This window comes from Chelon labrosus, assembly GCF_963514085.1.
Source record: "Chelon labrosus genome assembly, chromosome: 21".
NCBI lineage: Eukaryota > Metazoa > Chordata > Actinopteri > Mugiliformes > Mugilidae > Chelon > Chelon labrosus.
The window spans coordinates 1,667,040-1,682,099 of record NC_140354.1 but is presented as its reverse complement, the minus strand read 5'-3'; the positions used below and the strand labels follow the sequence as shown (position 1 = coordinate 1,682,099).

Below are 15,060 nucleotides of genomic sequence, written 5' to 3'. Positions count from 1 at the left end.
TCCTTCCTCCATAAATTTCCCATTGTGCACGACCTTGAGAAAGGCTGTCAGGAGCTAACAGAGAATGAAAATCCAAAGGAGCCTGATGGAGAGGACTTACTAAAGGTTAAATTCAATTCAATACAAATTCAAGATCCTCACCACCGGAATAGAAACAGGAAATGCTCTGTCACATGGTATCCACATGTCGGTCCCAACACTGTAGACTGTTTATGTTGACAGTGGTATGCAGCCTGAGAGTCTGTCTCTGTCTGACTGTGTTTCTTGTTTCTCCCTGCTCCCTACCACTCCCTCTCCTCCTCCTCCTCCTCCTGTGACTGTAGAAATTGATGGCTATCATCGACGAACTCTTGTCCGGAGGAGCCTTCAACGATAACAGGAAAGTCTCCATCTTTCTGGACTTGGTGGAGAACGCTCTGAGGCTCATAGGGCCCTTCATCAAGGCCCCTCGGATGAAGAGAGCCTCCACTCATACAGGTTAAACAGAAATTGATAGCTAAACATTGTACAGTGCAGTCTCAGCTTTTTAATCATAATCAAAACAACAAATTTGCTTTTTCAAATGTCTCAGGGATTTTATTTTCAGATAGGTGGTGTCTTACTTACTACATATCCAGACAAGCAGTGCCTGTTCATAAAAAGCTTGTTTTTGTGTCTGGGTGCAGAGATGGATCTGCTAGTACATAGAGAGTCTGTGTTACCCCAAGGAGCTAAGACTTTATCATCTACACGAGCTCAGCTGGACATCCAGATGGAGACAGCTGCTGGAGATCCTTCTCATTACCCCGGTAACAATCATACTTGTAAACAACACATTCAAACAACTTGAAGACTGAAGACTTGAAGATCTGACTCCCAAATGTACTCACTGACCTCTCAATAATGCAGAGTAATCATCTTATTCTTGTTACAGGCTTCACAACAGTGTCCTTGTTGAGCTATTCAAACCTGGAAGACTCTGCAGATGGTTTCTTTGCTGGGATGAAACCACAAGAAAACCAGACCTTTAAGATAAACTCCAAAGTGGTGACTGTCACTGTCAGTAACAGAAACACAAGCCTTCTCAAAGAGCCAGTCAAACTTACTTTGTACCACCTGGAACAAAAGGTAAAGAAGAAATACAATTCTTTGTGTGTTCCGTTTCAAGTTGTTTGACTGTTAGCTCACGTCCATTATCTCTGGTGTGTTCATTTGTTTTACAGTCAAATGACACTCCCCACATATTTGTGTTCTGGGATTCTTCATGGGAAGGGGGGTCATGGTCTGCTCGTGGCTGCAGTGTGGTGGAGTCAAATCGTGACTACACCGTGTGTTCCTGTAATCATCTGAGCAGCTTTGCTGTGCTCATGGCCCTCTATGAGATGGAGGTGAACACTCCTTTACATGCACAATGATGTAAACCATGATGCTTACAGCTGAGTCAGCTTTTGTGTTTTGTAATGTAACCACCTCCTTTCTTTCCCAACAGGACAAGTTTCAGTTGCAGCTGCTCACTTGGGTGGGTCTGTCCCTTTCACTGATTTGCCTGTTTGTCTGCATCTTGACGTTCTCGATGATCCGCTCCATACAAAGCCCAAGAACCACCATCCACCTTCACCTGTGCATCAGCCTCTTTATTGCTAATCTTGTCTTCCTTGCGGGAATCTCTCAGACAGCGAGCTGGGTAAATATATAAAAGTTATAAAAGTATAAATGTTTAGCTACACTCTAAGAAATGAAACATCACATTTACTTAATATAGTTATGGCAACCGGTCCCACGAAACTAGGCTGAATAAATGGGAAGAATACTAGAAAACTAATTATTACTACATGCTTTTAAGCAAATCCCACCAAACCATCTTAATTAAATACTACTCAACGCGCTTATGTTGAATTTAATCAACGCGGTTATGTTATGTTGAATTTACCCAACGCACTTATGTTGAAGTTACTCAACGCGGTTATGTTATGTTGAAGGTACTCAACGCGCTTATGTTGAAGGTACTCAACGCGCTTATGTTGAAGTTCCTCAACACGCTTATGTTGAATTCACTCAACGCGCTTATGTTGAATTCACTTGACACAAATGAGTTGTATTTATGTTGTAGTGTTTTGTTGATTGTACTCAGGGCTGTTTCTAGCTTCGTGGGGGCCCTAAGCAAGATGCTGTTTGCGGGCCCCTAGTTTGTCAAACTACGATGAAGAGATTACTAACCCTTAGATGGATTCAAGGAGTTTTATTGTCATTACACACATGTTGGTACATGAGGTGGAACGAAATTAGTTACCCTGGTCCCACTGCAAGTCAAAGCAGAAACAGTAAAATTAAGAGTATAAAAATAGAATAAAATTAGCAAACTAACTATAAAAAATAGGCAAGTAAGTAATATAAATATAGATAGTGACAATTGTGCATTACTGGAGTCTGTGCAAAACGACTGCATTCAGTGCAAAATGTATCTATGGTTGGTTGTCGGGTGGGGGGGGGGGCACTCAGGCAAGTTAAACTGATAAAAAACTATAATACAAGGAAAACAACAATCCTCTATATGTCAATAAATAAAACATATTTTGAGTGTTTATAAAAATGTTTACATAAGAAAATAGAACAAACCAACATTGATTTTAAAGTGCAACAATGAAAACAAAACAACACTAAAAATAATGCTTATTTAACATCACAGTCACTTATCAGCAACACCTAATATACTTAATCAAAGTAATAATAACAGTTTATGTGATGGTTCTGGGGGGTATTCCATCAAGCAGGCTAAAGGCAAAGCCAAGCTTAAATGGCCAAGTCTGGCTAATATGAGTGAGGGTTCGGTTCCATCAAAGAGGCTGAGATTAGCCCCAACTCAGTAACCATGGAAACTATGACTCCGGCTAAGCCTCAACCATGGCCAAGCCAGAACTGTGGCTCAGGTTTCCGTTCCATCAATCTGAGCCTCAGCCCTGTTCCACCAAGGTGGCTAATGTGAATGCCAGCCAAGTAACCATGGTAACTTATGCTGCCGGGCAAACCTGGTCTGTAGCAGGCTAAAAGTGAAGCTTAGCACCATCTATGATCAAAGAATGTCCAATAGACAGAAACAGAGACACACAACTGTCATGGAATGATAAAATAATATGTAAAACATAAAATATATAATAAAATGTATTAAAGAAATTATTTATACTAATAATTATATATTATCTATAAGTACATTAAAGAACATTATCATGAAAATAAAATATAATAAAAAATAAGACACAAATAAATTAATTAATAAAATTAAACTAATTAGCCAAAAAATATAATAAAAGGAAATTGAGGCATTGAAAATAAAAGATTGAATATGTACACCAAACCACAATTAGATGTAAATGTGTAAAACCACCACCAGCACCAAGGGTCTTCCAGGACAGGACCAACCCGTTGACCCGCACAGATGCGTACCTGTGGGAGAGGTACCGGTTCAGCAGGCAAAGCATTGCGTATTTATGCAGTTTGCTTGAACCACACATTATGAGGGTCACTCGCCGCAGCCAGTCTCTGACCACTGTGCAGTCAGTCTGTATTGCACTGCGGTTCTTTGCCAGCGGTACATTTCTCTACAGTGTTGGTGATGCTGAGAAGTTAAGCAAGGCAACTGTTTGCAGAGAGGTAACAATTATATGTCCTCTATTCATTTGTGATTATTTCCAGCATCGCCACATATTATGCAAAGGAGTTGAGATGATCACATGGGGGTGTCCATGATGTCATATTGTCATAGGCCATGACTAATTGGAAACAGAGACAGATAGCAATGAAGTAATATATTTATTTGAATAAAGTAATTTCCATAGTTATCTTTCACATTTATACATTAAACATGACACAGAGCAAACACATTACAGGTAAGAGCAGTCTACCTGGCCCTGAAGCAGTTCCTTAATATCTACATCACCTTCCCTGGCCATCATGACCCACAGCGGATCAAGGAGACATTCTATGCAATTGCAGGTTTGTGACAGTCTTGTAAAATACTTTGATTAAATGTAGCCTATCATTATCAAAAATGTAGGCAAGGCAACTTTATATAGCACATTTTAGCACAAGGTGATTCAAAGTGCTTTACATAAAATAAAATGAAAATACAACATTTCAACATATAGCATCTGGGACAAAATACAGAAGTAGCACAAATACAGCATGTAAAAATGACAGGCTTAAATGAAAATGATATAAATTCTATACAATTAAACAGAGCAATTGGCCATGTAGGAAATAAATTAAAGCTATCCCATCGATTTGCATAACAATCAGTTGATAAATGTGATGAATATCACTTTCTAACATTACTACTAGGGCTGCCAAATGATAAAATATGGAAAATTTCACATAAATTGCAGTGAAACAATAATGCTATTTTAATTATGTTCATATGAATGTTACTTATTAGGGCTGTCTTTTTGTTCTTTGGGGATTTTCCTTTTAATTTTAGGGGTTTGGTTGCATTAATAGGTCCACATAATTGATTAGTTTAAAACAAAAAACATCAAGAAATCAATTAGTAGATTATTGTCTACATATATTTTGTCCCTTTGATGGGGGATTTATATAACATGATGATGCTGAAATACTTAATTTTCTTTGTCACTTACGCATTCAGCCTGTCGGCAATATTCTGCCACGCCACATCCCTCGCTTTATTTTGCCGCGGTATTGCCCTTCTTTCGGATTATGTGGCTGTAATCCTCATATACCTCCATGAGGAGGGTTTGCTCCGCTGCAGAGAACATTTCTGCACGCTTTCCCTTGCTTTTCGGCACTCGACTATAATGGGCTTTTTATTTTTCCTGTGGGCGTGCACAAGTTGAAACTTAACAGGTGAGGCTTGACTAAGCGTCAGGTGGAGCCAGCTGATTTCACTTGATGGAACGACTTGGAGATAGATTGAGAAGTGGAGCTTAGTCAAGCTTCAAGCTTACACCTAAATCTGGCAATTCTTAGCTATGTTGATGGAATACCCCCCTGGTCAGGAAGTTAAGAAGATCCCTCTGGCTCAACGTCTGGAGCTCCAAAATATTCTAGAATTGCTCCTGCAAAGACAAGGGTCCTTAGGTTATCACGTAAAACAGATCATTAGTGCATATTCATATTTTATAATTGCAGTGATGTTGCTGTAATACAGAAAATTAAAATGAATCTGTTTTTATATTAAACACTGTGACGTACAGTGTGCCCAATAACAAAGTTGTCACTTTTAAGAGTTTTCTGCATTCATTTACACATAGGACTAGTGAAAGAAAGAAATAAGATAAATGATCCACTGCCACAATAGTATAAAATAAACACAATGCGTCATATGTATAAATCACTTAAGAGACAAACGTTTCAAATATTTATTTAAATTAGAAAACTGTAGCACACTTCTAATTAGAGGCCTATATAATACACACAAACTTGAAAATGACCATGACAGGACAGACTGTCCATTCACATGCGACATATTCATTTTACATTTGTGAGTTTGTGACGAACAAATCCCAGCTAGCTAACATTTATCCAGGGCTAGCTAGCTAACATTTATCCAGGGCTAGCGAGCTAGCGAGCTGGCTAGCAGGACAAATAAACAAACTTGCTAAACGGCGTTTCACCTCCACCTATCCAGCCCACGCCACGTCACCAACAAATGCCTTACCTTTATCTTTTGACCGTTGTTCTTCCACTGTTTTCTTTTTCTTCCGTTTTCCGCGTAACTGAGAAAACTTCTGTTTGATGCCATTATTAGGCGCGTTCGACTTGTCTGCGCCTGTCTGAGTCTGACTTGCTTACGTCAGCGTGATCTTACGCCGACTGTAGGGGTGGAGCATAAAACAGCTGCAGACAAGTCGGACACGGTCAACTTCGTGTAAACAATGGCGGATCTCGCGGTGTTTGCATTCGTTGTTGCCGACGAAATAGAAGCTTTGGAGTTACCGGAATTTATACCTGTGTTACATCAAGCATGCTTGTGAATAGCAGGATTGTGAATAGCAGCAAATCTACTGAATAAGGATTAGGTAGCATAGTAGCCTGGCTGACGCGACTGCACATCTCAATGAGATGCTGGTCTGGAAACTACGTGTTTATTTTCTCGTATTTGAGGCGTGGTTTTACAAATGCCTAGAGCCGTTTATTGGGCGCTACGAATGTCTATCAAATGCGCCTGGTAATTCCCATGCGGCCTTGCGCGCGATTCATAGCCAAAGCCTGTTGGTAGCAGAGCAAACACATCCTTCTTGGCAATGAAGTCTTTCAACGCCAAACGTTGCTCTTTTTTTTAAATAAACTTGCGTTCTAAGCTACTTAAAGCTGTCTAAGGCTGCATCGAACGGTAACGTTAGGTCCGCTGCCATGTTGGATTAACACACTACAAGCTTCGGTGTCGCGCATAGACGTCGTCATCGTCTTGCTGCCCCCCCCCCCGTTCTGTGATTGGTTCCCTATCTCAGGAGAAAATATGAGGCGCGTTCGACTTGTCTGCGCCTGTCTGAGTCTGACTTGCTTACGTCAGCGTGATCTTACGCCGACTGTAGGGGTGGAGCATAAAACGGCTGCAGACAAGTCGGACACGGTCAACTTCATGTAAACAATGGCGGATCTCGCGGTGTTTGCATTCGTTGTTGCTGACGAAATAGAACCTTTGGAGTTACCGGAATTTATACCCGTGTTACAACAAGCATGCTGTATGCAAAGGATTGTGAATAGCAGCAAATCTACTGAATAAGGATTAAGTAGCATAGTGCTTTGGTCTCCAATCTTGGCGAACATGAACTGCTGATTAGGCTACTGATTTGAATATTTACTTTTACACCCAAAGTCGTTTAGCACCTGTAACTCAACCATGAAACGAATTCACAGAAAGATATTGAGATAGAGATTAAATGCCATTTGTTTTCATTTTTGGACAGACAGGTGTGAAGAAGAACCCCAAAAACCTACTAACCGTTAACAAGATTTGAACTACGGACGGCCGATCGCCAGACTGACGTGTTACCCACTAAACCAATTTAGGATGATACTGAAGAAGCAGTACTACGATATAAGTAAAGGATAATGGACGACACTTCTACAAATTGAATGCACGCATTCTAGATGGTAAAAGGTCCCAACGTGAAGCCTTAGAATGTAACCTGCGTTGTGTTGAACTCTGCACACGCCCGGACTCGAACCAGCAGCACCTCGGATCGGGAGGCGAGCGTGCTGACAGTTGAGCCAATAGCCCAGGCTGTTTTTATTTTCAGATAGTCTAATGGAGTGAAGTCCATTATCCCGCTTATTCTACTGTTACCAACATGTTAAAAATGCCTTTTTACTGTTTAATCGAAGAAATGAACTCTGCATTGAACTGCAGTCAGATGTACAACGTTTTCAGTAGGCCAGCCTACCATTGTTGCAGAAATCACATATAAGAAGGTATCCCTTCCATTTCTGTTCATTTTCGCATATTCCAACATAACGAAGCGAGAAACGTCAAAATCGTCATGAGGAGATTCCTCCCAAACTGCCCAATCACGTCTTTGACCTGACGTCATGAGGGCGGGTTTCCGGTCGTGCAGTTCGTTGGAGAGCAACCAGAGAACGTCTAATATGGGGAGAAGTTCCACTCTCACTGAACTTCCGGGTTCTGAACTGTTGCAGTTCCACTCTGATTCCATATGAGGGCGCTCTCAGGACGAGTGCAGAATGAATGGCGGTCTATGGAGCAGTACCCCTCAAAATCCACTTTTCTCAGGATATAATTTTTTGTGCAGTAATTTGAATATTGAATTTGAAAGGAGATGCAAAGAAATTACACACTGCTGGGTGTTTGATTTTTTAGAGTCACTTATTTTGCTTTAAAAAGTATTTTTAAATGTCAATGACGTCATACACATCGTACGACCAGATACTGCTTTACGGCAATCCTTCAGTCACTGCTTTGGTGCTTTCGCGCTCTGCACTTTCTTTTCTCTCGAGGCATGGACAACACAGCTGACACGGGTAAATAATCGTGCTAGAAGAGTTTCTGTTTCTTTGTTTTAAAAGACCGGGCCGAAAAAAAAAAAACTTGGGCGAAAAAGTCCGTCTTAACATTCTGGTCCCGCTTCGGATGCCACGATGCCGTCAAGCGGGATCTGGTCGTAATCAGTCCTTCACTGACCAATCAGCGTTCATTAGCACAATGCTAGCGTGTTATGGGCAACAACAACTCAACCTGTAAGAAAACGAAAGGACATAAGTTCTCGTTCATTCAACTTTTGACCTATAACCCATGTTGAACTTGCAAAACCTACAATCAAATCTGAGATTTCTCAACGACAATCGGGTGAAAGAGACACATTTAGCCGTTTAGCTCCATAGAGTCCCATTCATGTTGCACTCATGGCGATCGCCCCCAGTGGAAATCTGGTGGAACTGCAACCAAAATTCGTTACAATGGGACTTAATAGAGAGTGGGAAGGCTCTCCGTAGACGGGCTCTGGTCTGACTCAAGTCGGACAGGATTTCTAACCAGCATGCATTGCGTCCATCCCAGCATGCATCACATCAAGTCAGACTCAGACAGATCTGCATCAAGTCGAACGCGCCTATTGTGTTTGTTTTGTTTAATATTCACGCTAACGGGAAGGATGAGTAGCTGTCAATCATGCCCATCACGCCTGTCGGCGGCCCGCTACGTCACTCACATTGCGACACTGCGGTCCAACGAATATGATGCAGTATTGCCACAAAAACACCAGTCACTGCTTATTATTGCAGTTTATTTTATTTATATCCTACGACGTTTATTTTTAAGCATATAAGGGATGTAACAAACACATGAGATAGCTACAGATAAAGACAGAACATTTTAATTCTCAGATGAGGATGAACATGCAGCTTTGGGGCCCCCTGGTGGCTTGGGGGCCCTAAGCATTTGCCTAGTTCGCCTATGGAGAGCCGAAGTCCCGCCCCTTCCGATTGCCTCCATGGGACCTATCTTTCGAAAAAAATATGAACGGCAGTCTATGGCGAAAGATAAATTATTTTCTGGTCCCGATCGACTTGTGCCTTGGATTATACATATATTGTTTTTCAGAATAAAAAATGATTTTACATGTCAAGAATGTCACAGTTTGTCGCAAGATAGTTAAGTAAAACGCTATGGAAAATACGTAATTAAACGAACTACAAGTCCCGCATGCTGGCGCGTACAGAACCGACCAAAACTCCCTTCGTGTAACTACAGCTCTCGACATGACCCGATTTATAATGATTTTCACCTCATTTGATGCTTCTGCCTTCGTCCTGGAAGAAGACGGTAAAGCTCAACAAGGAGACAGCCATAGTTCTCTAGTGACGTACATTGTTCGAGACGAGAGATGTAGTTCACTAAGCGATCTCATACAAAACCGAATGTTGTTCAGCTTATTTACATCAAATAATTTATCTCTTGACGTGAAAAATTATCTTTTAAATTCACACACATCATATGTGAAATTCATGCCACAATTCGAACGGGACCAAAAAATAATTATGATCTCTCCATTAACTCCCGTTCATATTTTTTCGAAAGATAGGTCCCATGGACCGGAAGTAGAAGGGCGGGACTTCGGCTCTCCATAGCAAGAAAAGGCTCTGCTGTAACATAAACATTAGTGTAAACTACTAGCCTGGCTGACGCGACTGCACATCTCAATGAGATGCTGGTCTGGAAACTACGTGTTCATTTTCTCGTATTTGAGGCGTGGTTTTACAAATGCCTAGAGCCGTTTATTGGGCGCTACGAATGTCTATCAATTGCATGGTAATTCCCATGCTGCCTTGCGCGCGATTCATAGCCAATCGTATCAGCGTATCAGATATACCAGATAACATATGTAGAGCGACAGAAATTCGACGAGGAAGAAGAAGCTTTACTGTCCATGAGAAGACGATGGCGTTTAATGATTATTGCCGTTTGTGCAAAGTCAATATGAGGGTAGAAGGCATATATGGTCACTCTGCAGACCTGTTGTATCAAAAAAACCACAGAGTCTATCTCGCTAAGCCCCATAGCCTTAGCCACCAACGGGGCTAGCTGGTAAATAAGGCTTTGCCAAAGCCTGTTGGTAGCAGAGCAAACACATCCTTCTTGGCAATGAAGTCTTTCAACGCCAAACGTTGCTCTTTTTTTTAAATAAACTTGCGTTCTAAGCTACTTAAAACACTGTCTAAGGCTCCATCGAACGGTAACGTTAGGTCCGCTGCCATGTTGGATTAACACACTACAAGCTTCGGTGTCGCGCATAGACGTCGTCATCGTCTTGCTGCCCCCCCCCCCCCCTGTTCTGTGATTGGTTCCCTATCTCAGGCGAAAATATGGGCGATGGTTTCCAGACTGCTTTTGCAGCGAGAATGAAATCGCGCGCAAAGCAGTATGGGAACACCCAGGCTAGTAAACTACCGAAGGTAGAGCGAATTAGTGACGTAGATCAAAAGGTCCAATGTCATACACGCGAAACGAAAGGGGTTAGTGGTACATTGAAAAAACAACGGTCTTTCGTTAGTGAAGCAAGGGTTCGATTCCCATTGATTGCTTTTTATGTATTTTATTGTAATATGTATATAATTTATTTATTATCAGCTTTAAACCACATATCCATGTGAGGTAGTCGAACAGGAATGTGCATGGCAAATCAACTCCCATACAAGCATGAACCAAGACACGTCTCGATTATACTGCATTTTATTCTCCACTATGTCCTAATAGAGCACTGTGTCATTGAACCTTCGAGTAGTATACACCGGCCACTTTATTAGGTACACCTGTCCAACTGCTCGTTAACTTAAATTTCTAATCAGCCAATCACATGGCAGCAACTCAATGCATTTAGGCATGTAGACATGGTCAAGACGATCTGCTGCAGTTCAAACCGAGCATCAGAAAGGGGAAGAAAGGTGATTTAAGTGACTTTGAACGTGGCATGGTTGTTGGTGCCAGACGGGCTGGTCTGAGTATTTCAGAAACTGCTGATCTACTGGGATTTTCACGCACAACCATCTCTAGGGTTTACAGAGAATGGTCCGAAAATATCCAGTGAGCGGCAGTTCTGTGGGCGCAAATTCCTTGTTGATGTCAGAGGTCAGAGGAGAATGGCCAGACTGGTTCGAGCTGATAGAAAGGCAACAGTAACTCAAATAACCACTCGTTACAACCGAGGTATGCAGAAGAGCATCTCTGAACGCACAACACGTCGAACCTTGAGGCGGATGGGCTACAGCAGCAGAAGACCACACCGGGTGCCACTCCTGTCAGCTAAGAACAGGAAACTGAGGCTACAATTCGCACAGGCTCACCAAAATTGGACAATAGAAGATTGGAAAAACGTTGCCTGGTCTGCTGAGTCTCGATTTCTGCTGCGACATTCGGATGGTAGGGTCAGAATTTGGCGTCAACAACATGAAAGCATGGATCCATCCTGCCTTGTATCAACGGTTCAGGCTGGTGGTGGTGGTGTAATGGTGTGGGGGATATTTTCTTGGCACACTTTGGGCCCATTAGTACCAATTGAGCATCGTGTCAACGCCACAGCCTACCTGAGTATTGTTGCTGACCATGTCCATCCCTTTATGACCACAGTGTACCCATCTTCTGATGGCTACTTCCAGCAGGATAACGCGCCATGTCATAAAGCGCGAATGATCTCAGACTGGTTTCTTGAACATGACAATGAGTTCACTGTACTCAAATGGCCTCCACAGTCACCAGATCTCAATCCAATAGAGCACCTTTGGGATGTGGTGGAACGGGAGATTCGCATCATGGATGTGCAGCCGACAAATCTGCAGCAACTGCGTGATGCTATCATGTCAATATGGACCAAACTCTCTGAGGAATGTTTCCAGTACCTTGTTGAATCTATGCCACGAAGGATTAAAGCAGTTCTGAAGGCAAAAGGGGGTCCAACCCGGTACTAGCAAGGTGTACCTAATAAAGTGGCCGGTGAGTGTATATGTCTATTGGCGTGTCTTCCAAGGCGTCCTCAGCCACACTGCGTATGTGCAAGAAAGTACGGAAACCGCTTTGGGATGGTCTTCATTCATTTTAACGCCTGCAGTGTGTTTTAAATAACTTGATTACGTAGATTCAATTCAGCACAATTTTGTAATCCCAAAACCTTTTTGTATTACATTAATGCAATGAAACTCTCTTGATTTATTCTTCAAAAGTGGAATTATTCAATAGTTTCACCTTACAAAAATTATGTAATGCAAACAACATCCATGTTTCACTTCTTAGAGTGTACCTTCAAATATGGTGGAGGAATAGACAATAAGTCACAGTAGTGCTACAGATTCTGATACAGAGTCAGCTACTGAATTATTTATATGTATAGTATACTAAAGATTTATAAACTAAAACTCAGTAAGTATTATCTCCTTCTTTCTCCCATCTCTTTCATCATGGTTTGTCCCCATTTACACGGCTGCTATTCTTATTCTTCCCTCGCCCCATTAGGTTGGCTGTGCAGTGGTAGCAGGACTGTTGCATTTCTTCTACCTGGCAGCGTTTTGCTGGATGTGTCTGGAGGGCGTACAACTCTTCAGGATGGTAGTCCTGGTCTTTAATGCCAACTTTAAAACCCGCTACATGATGGCAGGTGGCTATGGAGTCCCAGCGGCAATTGTTGCTGTCTCTGCATTAGCTAATCCCAAGGGCTATGGCACCAAGACATAGTAAGTTCCCTTTATTCCCTCTACTGATGTTGAAATTTTATTCAAGCTTGATTCTCAAGGTCATGTTGAAATATATCCTGAGTATTAAGCTGTTTGCATTTCAGTTGCTGGCTAAACTTGGAATCCCATTTGGAGTTTCTTTGGCCCTGCCTGTGTTATCATCTTTGTAAGTATTCGAGAAAATTATTATTAGATTTAAATGGCATCCCCATGAATTTCTCTAACCTCATCTCTGTTTTCTTTTAGATAAACATTTTCTTCTTTCTCATCACTGTGTGGAAGTTGGTACAGAAGTTCTCCAGTCTGAACCCTGATCTGGACAAACTGCAGAAAATAAAGTAAGTCACTACTGACCCAAAAACTGCCAGCAATGTCAGATTCGTATTCTGTGGTGAAACATACTTTTCCATGGTTATACTGTTGAAGTGTGTCAGAAATGTCCTTCATGAGTCTGCATTGCCTCCTGCAGGGCATTCACCATCACTGCAGTGGCTCATCTGTGCGTTCTGGGCACCATGTGGATTTTCGGCTGTTTCCAGTTTCAGGAGGGCACCATAGCCATGTCCTACTTGTTCACCATCTTCGCCAGCCTTCAGGGATTGATGCTCTTTGTCATGCACTGTCTGTTTTCCAAACAGGTTGGCCCAATTCCTCTCACAAATAAAGCTATGCCTCCTCTTTTGGTATCAAAACTCAATTTGTAGTCAAATTTCAGGTGAGGGACGAGTATAGAAACATCCTTTCCAGACTCTGCGCACCTTGGAAGAAGACCAAGACGGAGTTTAGTAGCTCCCTATCCAGCAAAGCACACGTAAGCAGATATTTATATTCCACTGCAGCAGTTCTTTGTCAAACAAGTGCCTTCATTGCTCATCAAGCAACAGTAAAATAAAAAGGCGTGGGTTGACGTGGGTTGACATTTAACCAGTAGTGGGATAACTGAATAGGTATTGTCTATTCAGTCTACTAAAAGAAGTTTGCATGATTTAAAGTTCAGAACAACACATTATTTATCTCATGTTGCAGCATCTGGAGCACTATTTGCTCCACTGTCTTTGAGAAGTCCCTCTCAATCACTCATTCTACTCTTGTCAGCTGGCCTTTGTTGATTTTGGTCAGTCGCTCTATTACATATTTAATTAGCAGCTAAACAAAAAGCTTTACTTCAAAGAGCATTCCAGGCAGTTTAAGAGAAGGGGTTCCTGGCTTTGCATGGAGCTTTTCTAAATTTGCACACCTTTTACATGCTCACAACTATACAATAGGTAAAAACTGAAAAAGCGCAATGTGTCCTCTTTAATGGGGTTAAATCACTGATGACTGATCTTCCAAAATCAAACACCTATTTCTTTCCAAATTTGAAGATGATGAGGTAGTACATGCAGTGTGAAATGACAAAGAAAGGCCTTCCTAATAATGGAAGTGCACCCAAAGTTTTTTTCATGACTAAGTGAACTGTCTCTCCCTTTTACTGTCCTCAGACATCCAAGAGCACCCACGACACAGGAGAGTCGCACATTTGAGGAGCTGGACGGTGACTTGGGAGAAACTGATTCGCTGAAGACTGCCATTTCACAGTCATCTACTGCCCTGCCACAAGTAGCCGATGCATCACTTTGCTTTCTTTTGTAAATAATGAGAAGGTCCTTGTCTCTCCGGGTGCTCCAGCTTCCTCCCACTGTCCAAAGACATGCTGGTTAGGTTCACTGGTGATTCTAAACTGGCCGTAGGTGTGAGTGTGGGTGTGAATGGTTGTCTGTCTCTCTGTGTTGGTCCTGCGACAGACTGGAGACCTGTCCAGGGTATACCCCGCCTCTCTCCCAATGACAGCTGCGACCCTTCACAGGACAAGCAGTTACAGAAGATGAATGAATGAAAGAATGAATGATTTAAGACAACAAATGTTAAAAAAAATATTTATATGTGAATTTCCATTTTACTGATTTTGATCAAAATTATGATGATATTAAGAAGACGCCTTTTATCATGTTTATCTAAGAATGCTTGTTGTCTTATCCAGGTACTTTATTCAACCAACAAAGACAATCTTAGAGATTTATTATAATTATTGTTATTTTTTACAAATTGTTCCCGGACCCAAGGACAGTTTGAAACAGAGCTATATTTTAAATGTACTGTGTGTACAGTATCTTGCTGGGCATTCTTGCACTGTGTATTGTATCAGACATATTTTAATAGTTTGTCTATTTATGTTTTGGGATTTCAACTTTATTTAGCACTTTCTGCAGTATTAACATTATTAGTAGTGTATGGTAGTTTCGTATATAATGGGACATTCAAATTGTTGTTGGGTGAAAATGCTCACATTTGTTCTACTTTTTCTTTTTACGTTGTATGTCTTCCCTCATGTTTATTATTATAAGAAGA

The 15,060-nt window shown here is 41.5% G+C and overlaps 1 protein-coding gene across 1 annotated transcript; it reads left to right on the top strand.

Moving 5' to 3' along the window:
* Nucleotides 1–278: 278 nt before the first annotated feature.
* Nucleotides 279–14,195, top strand: LOC311507019 (adhesion G protein-coupled receptor E5-like; the record flags this gene model as incomplete). The annotated part of the gene is given in 12 exon segments (XM_084571211.1): nt 279–477; nt 666–788; nt 914–1,107; nt 1,203–1,367; nt 1,469–1,663; nt 12,455–12,672; nt 12,777–12,798; nt 12,800–12,838; nt 12,919–13,010; nt 13,142–13,310; nt 13,388–13,483; nt 14,154–14,195. Coding segments are annotated over 12 exon segments (1,503 nt in total). The 5' UTR covers nt 279–329.
* Nucleotides 14,196–15,060: the final 865 nt, after the last annotated feature.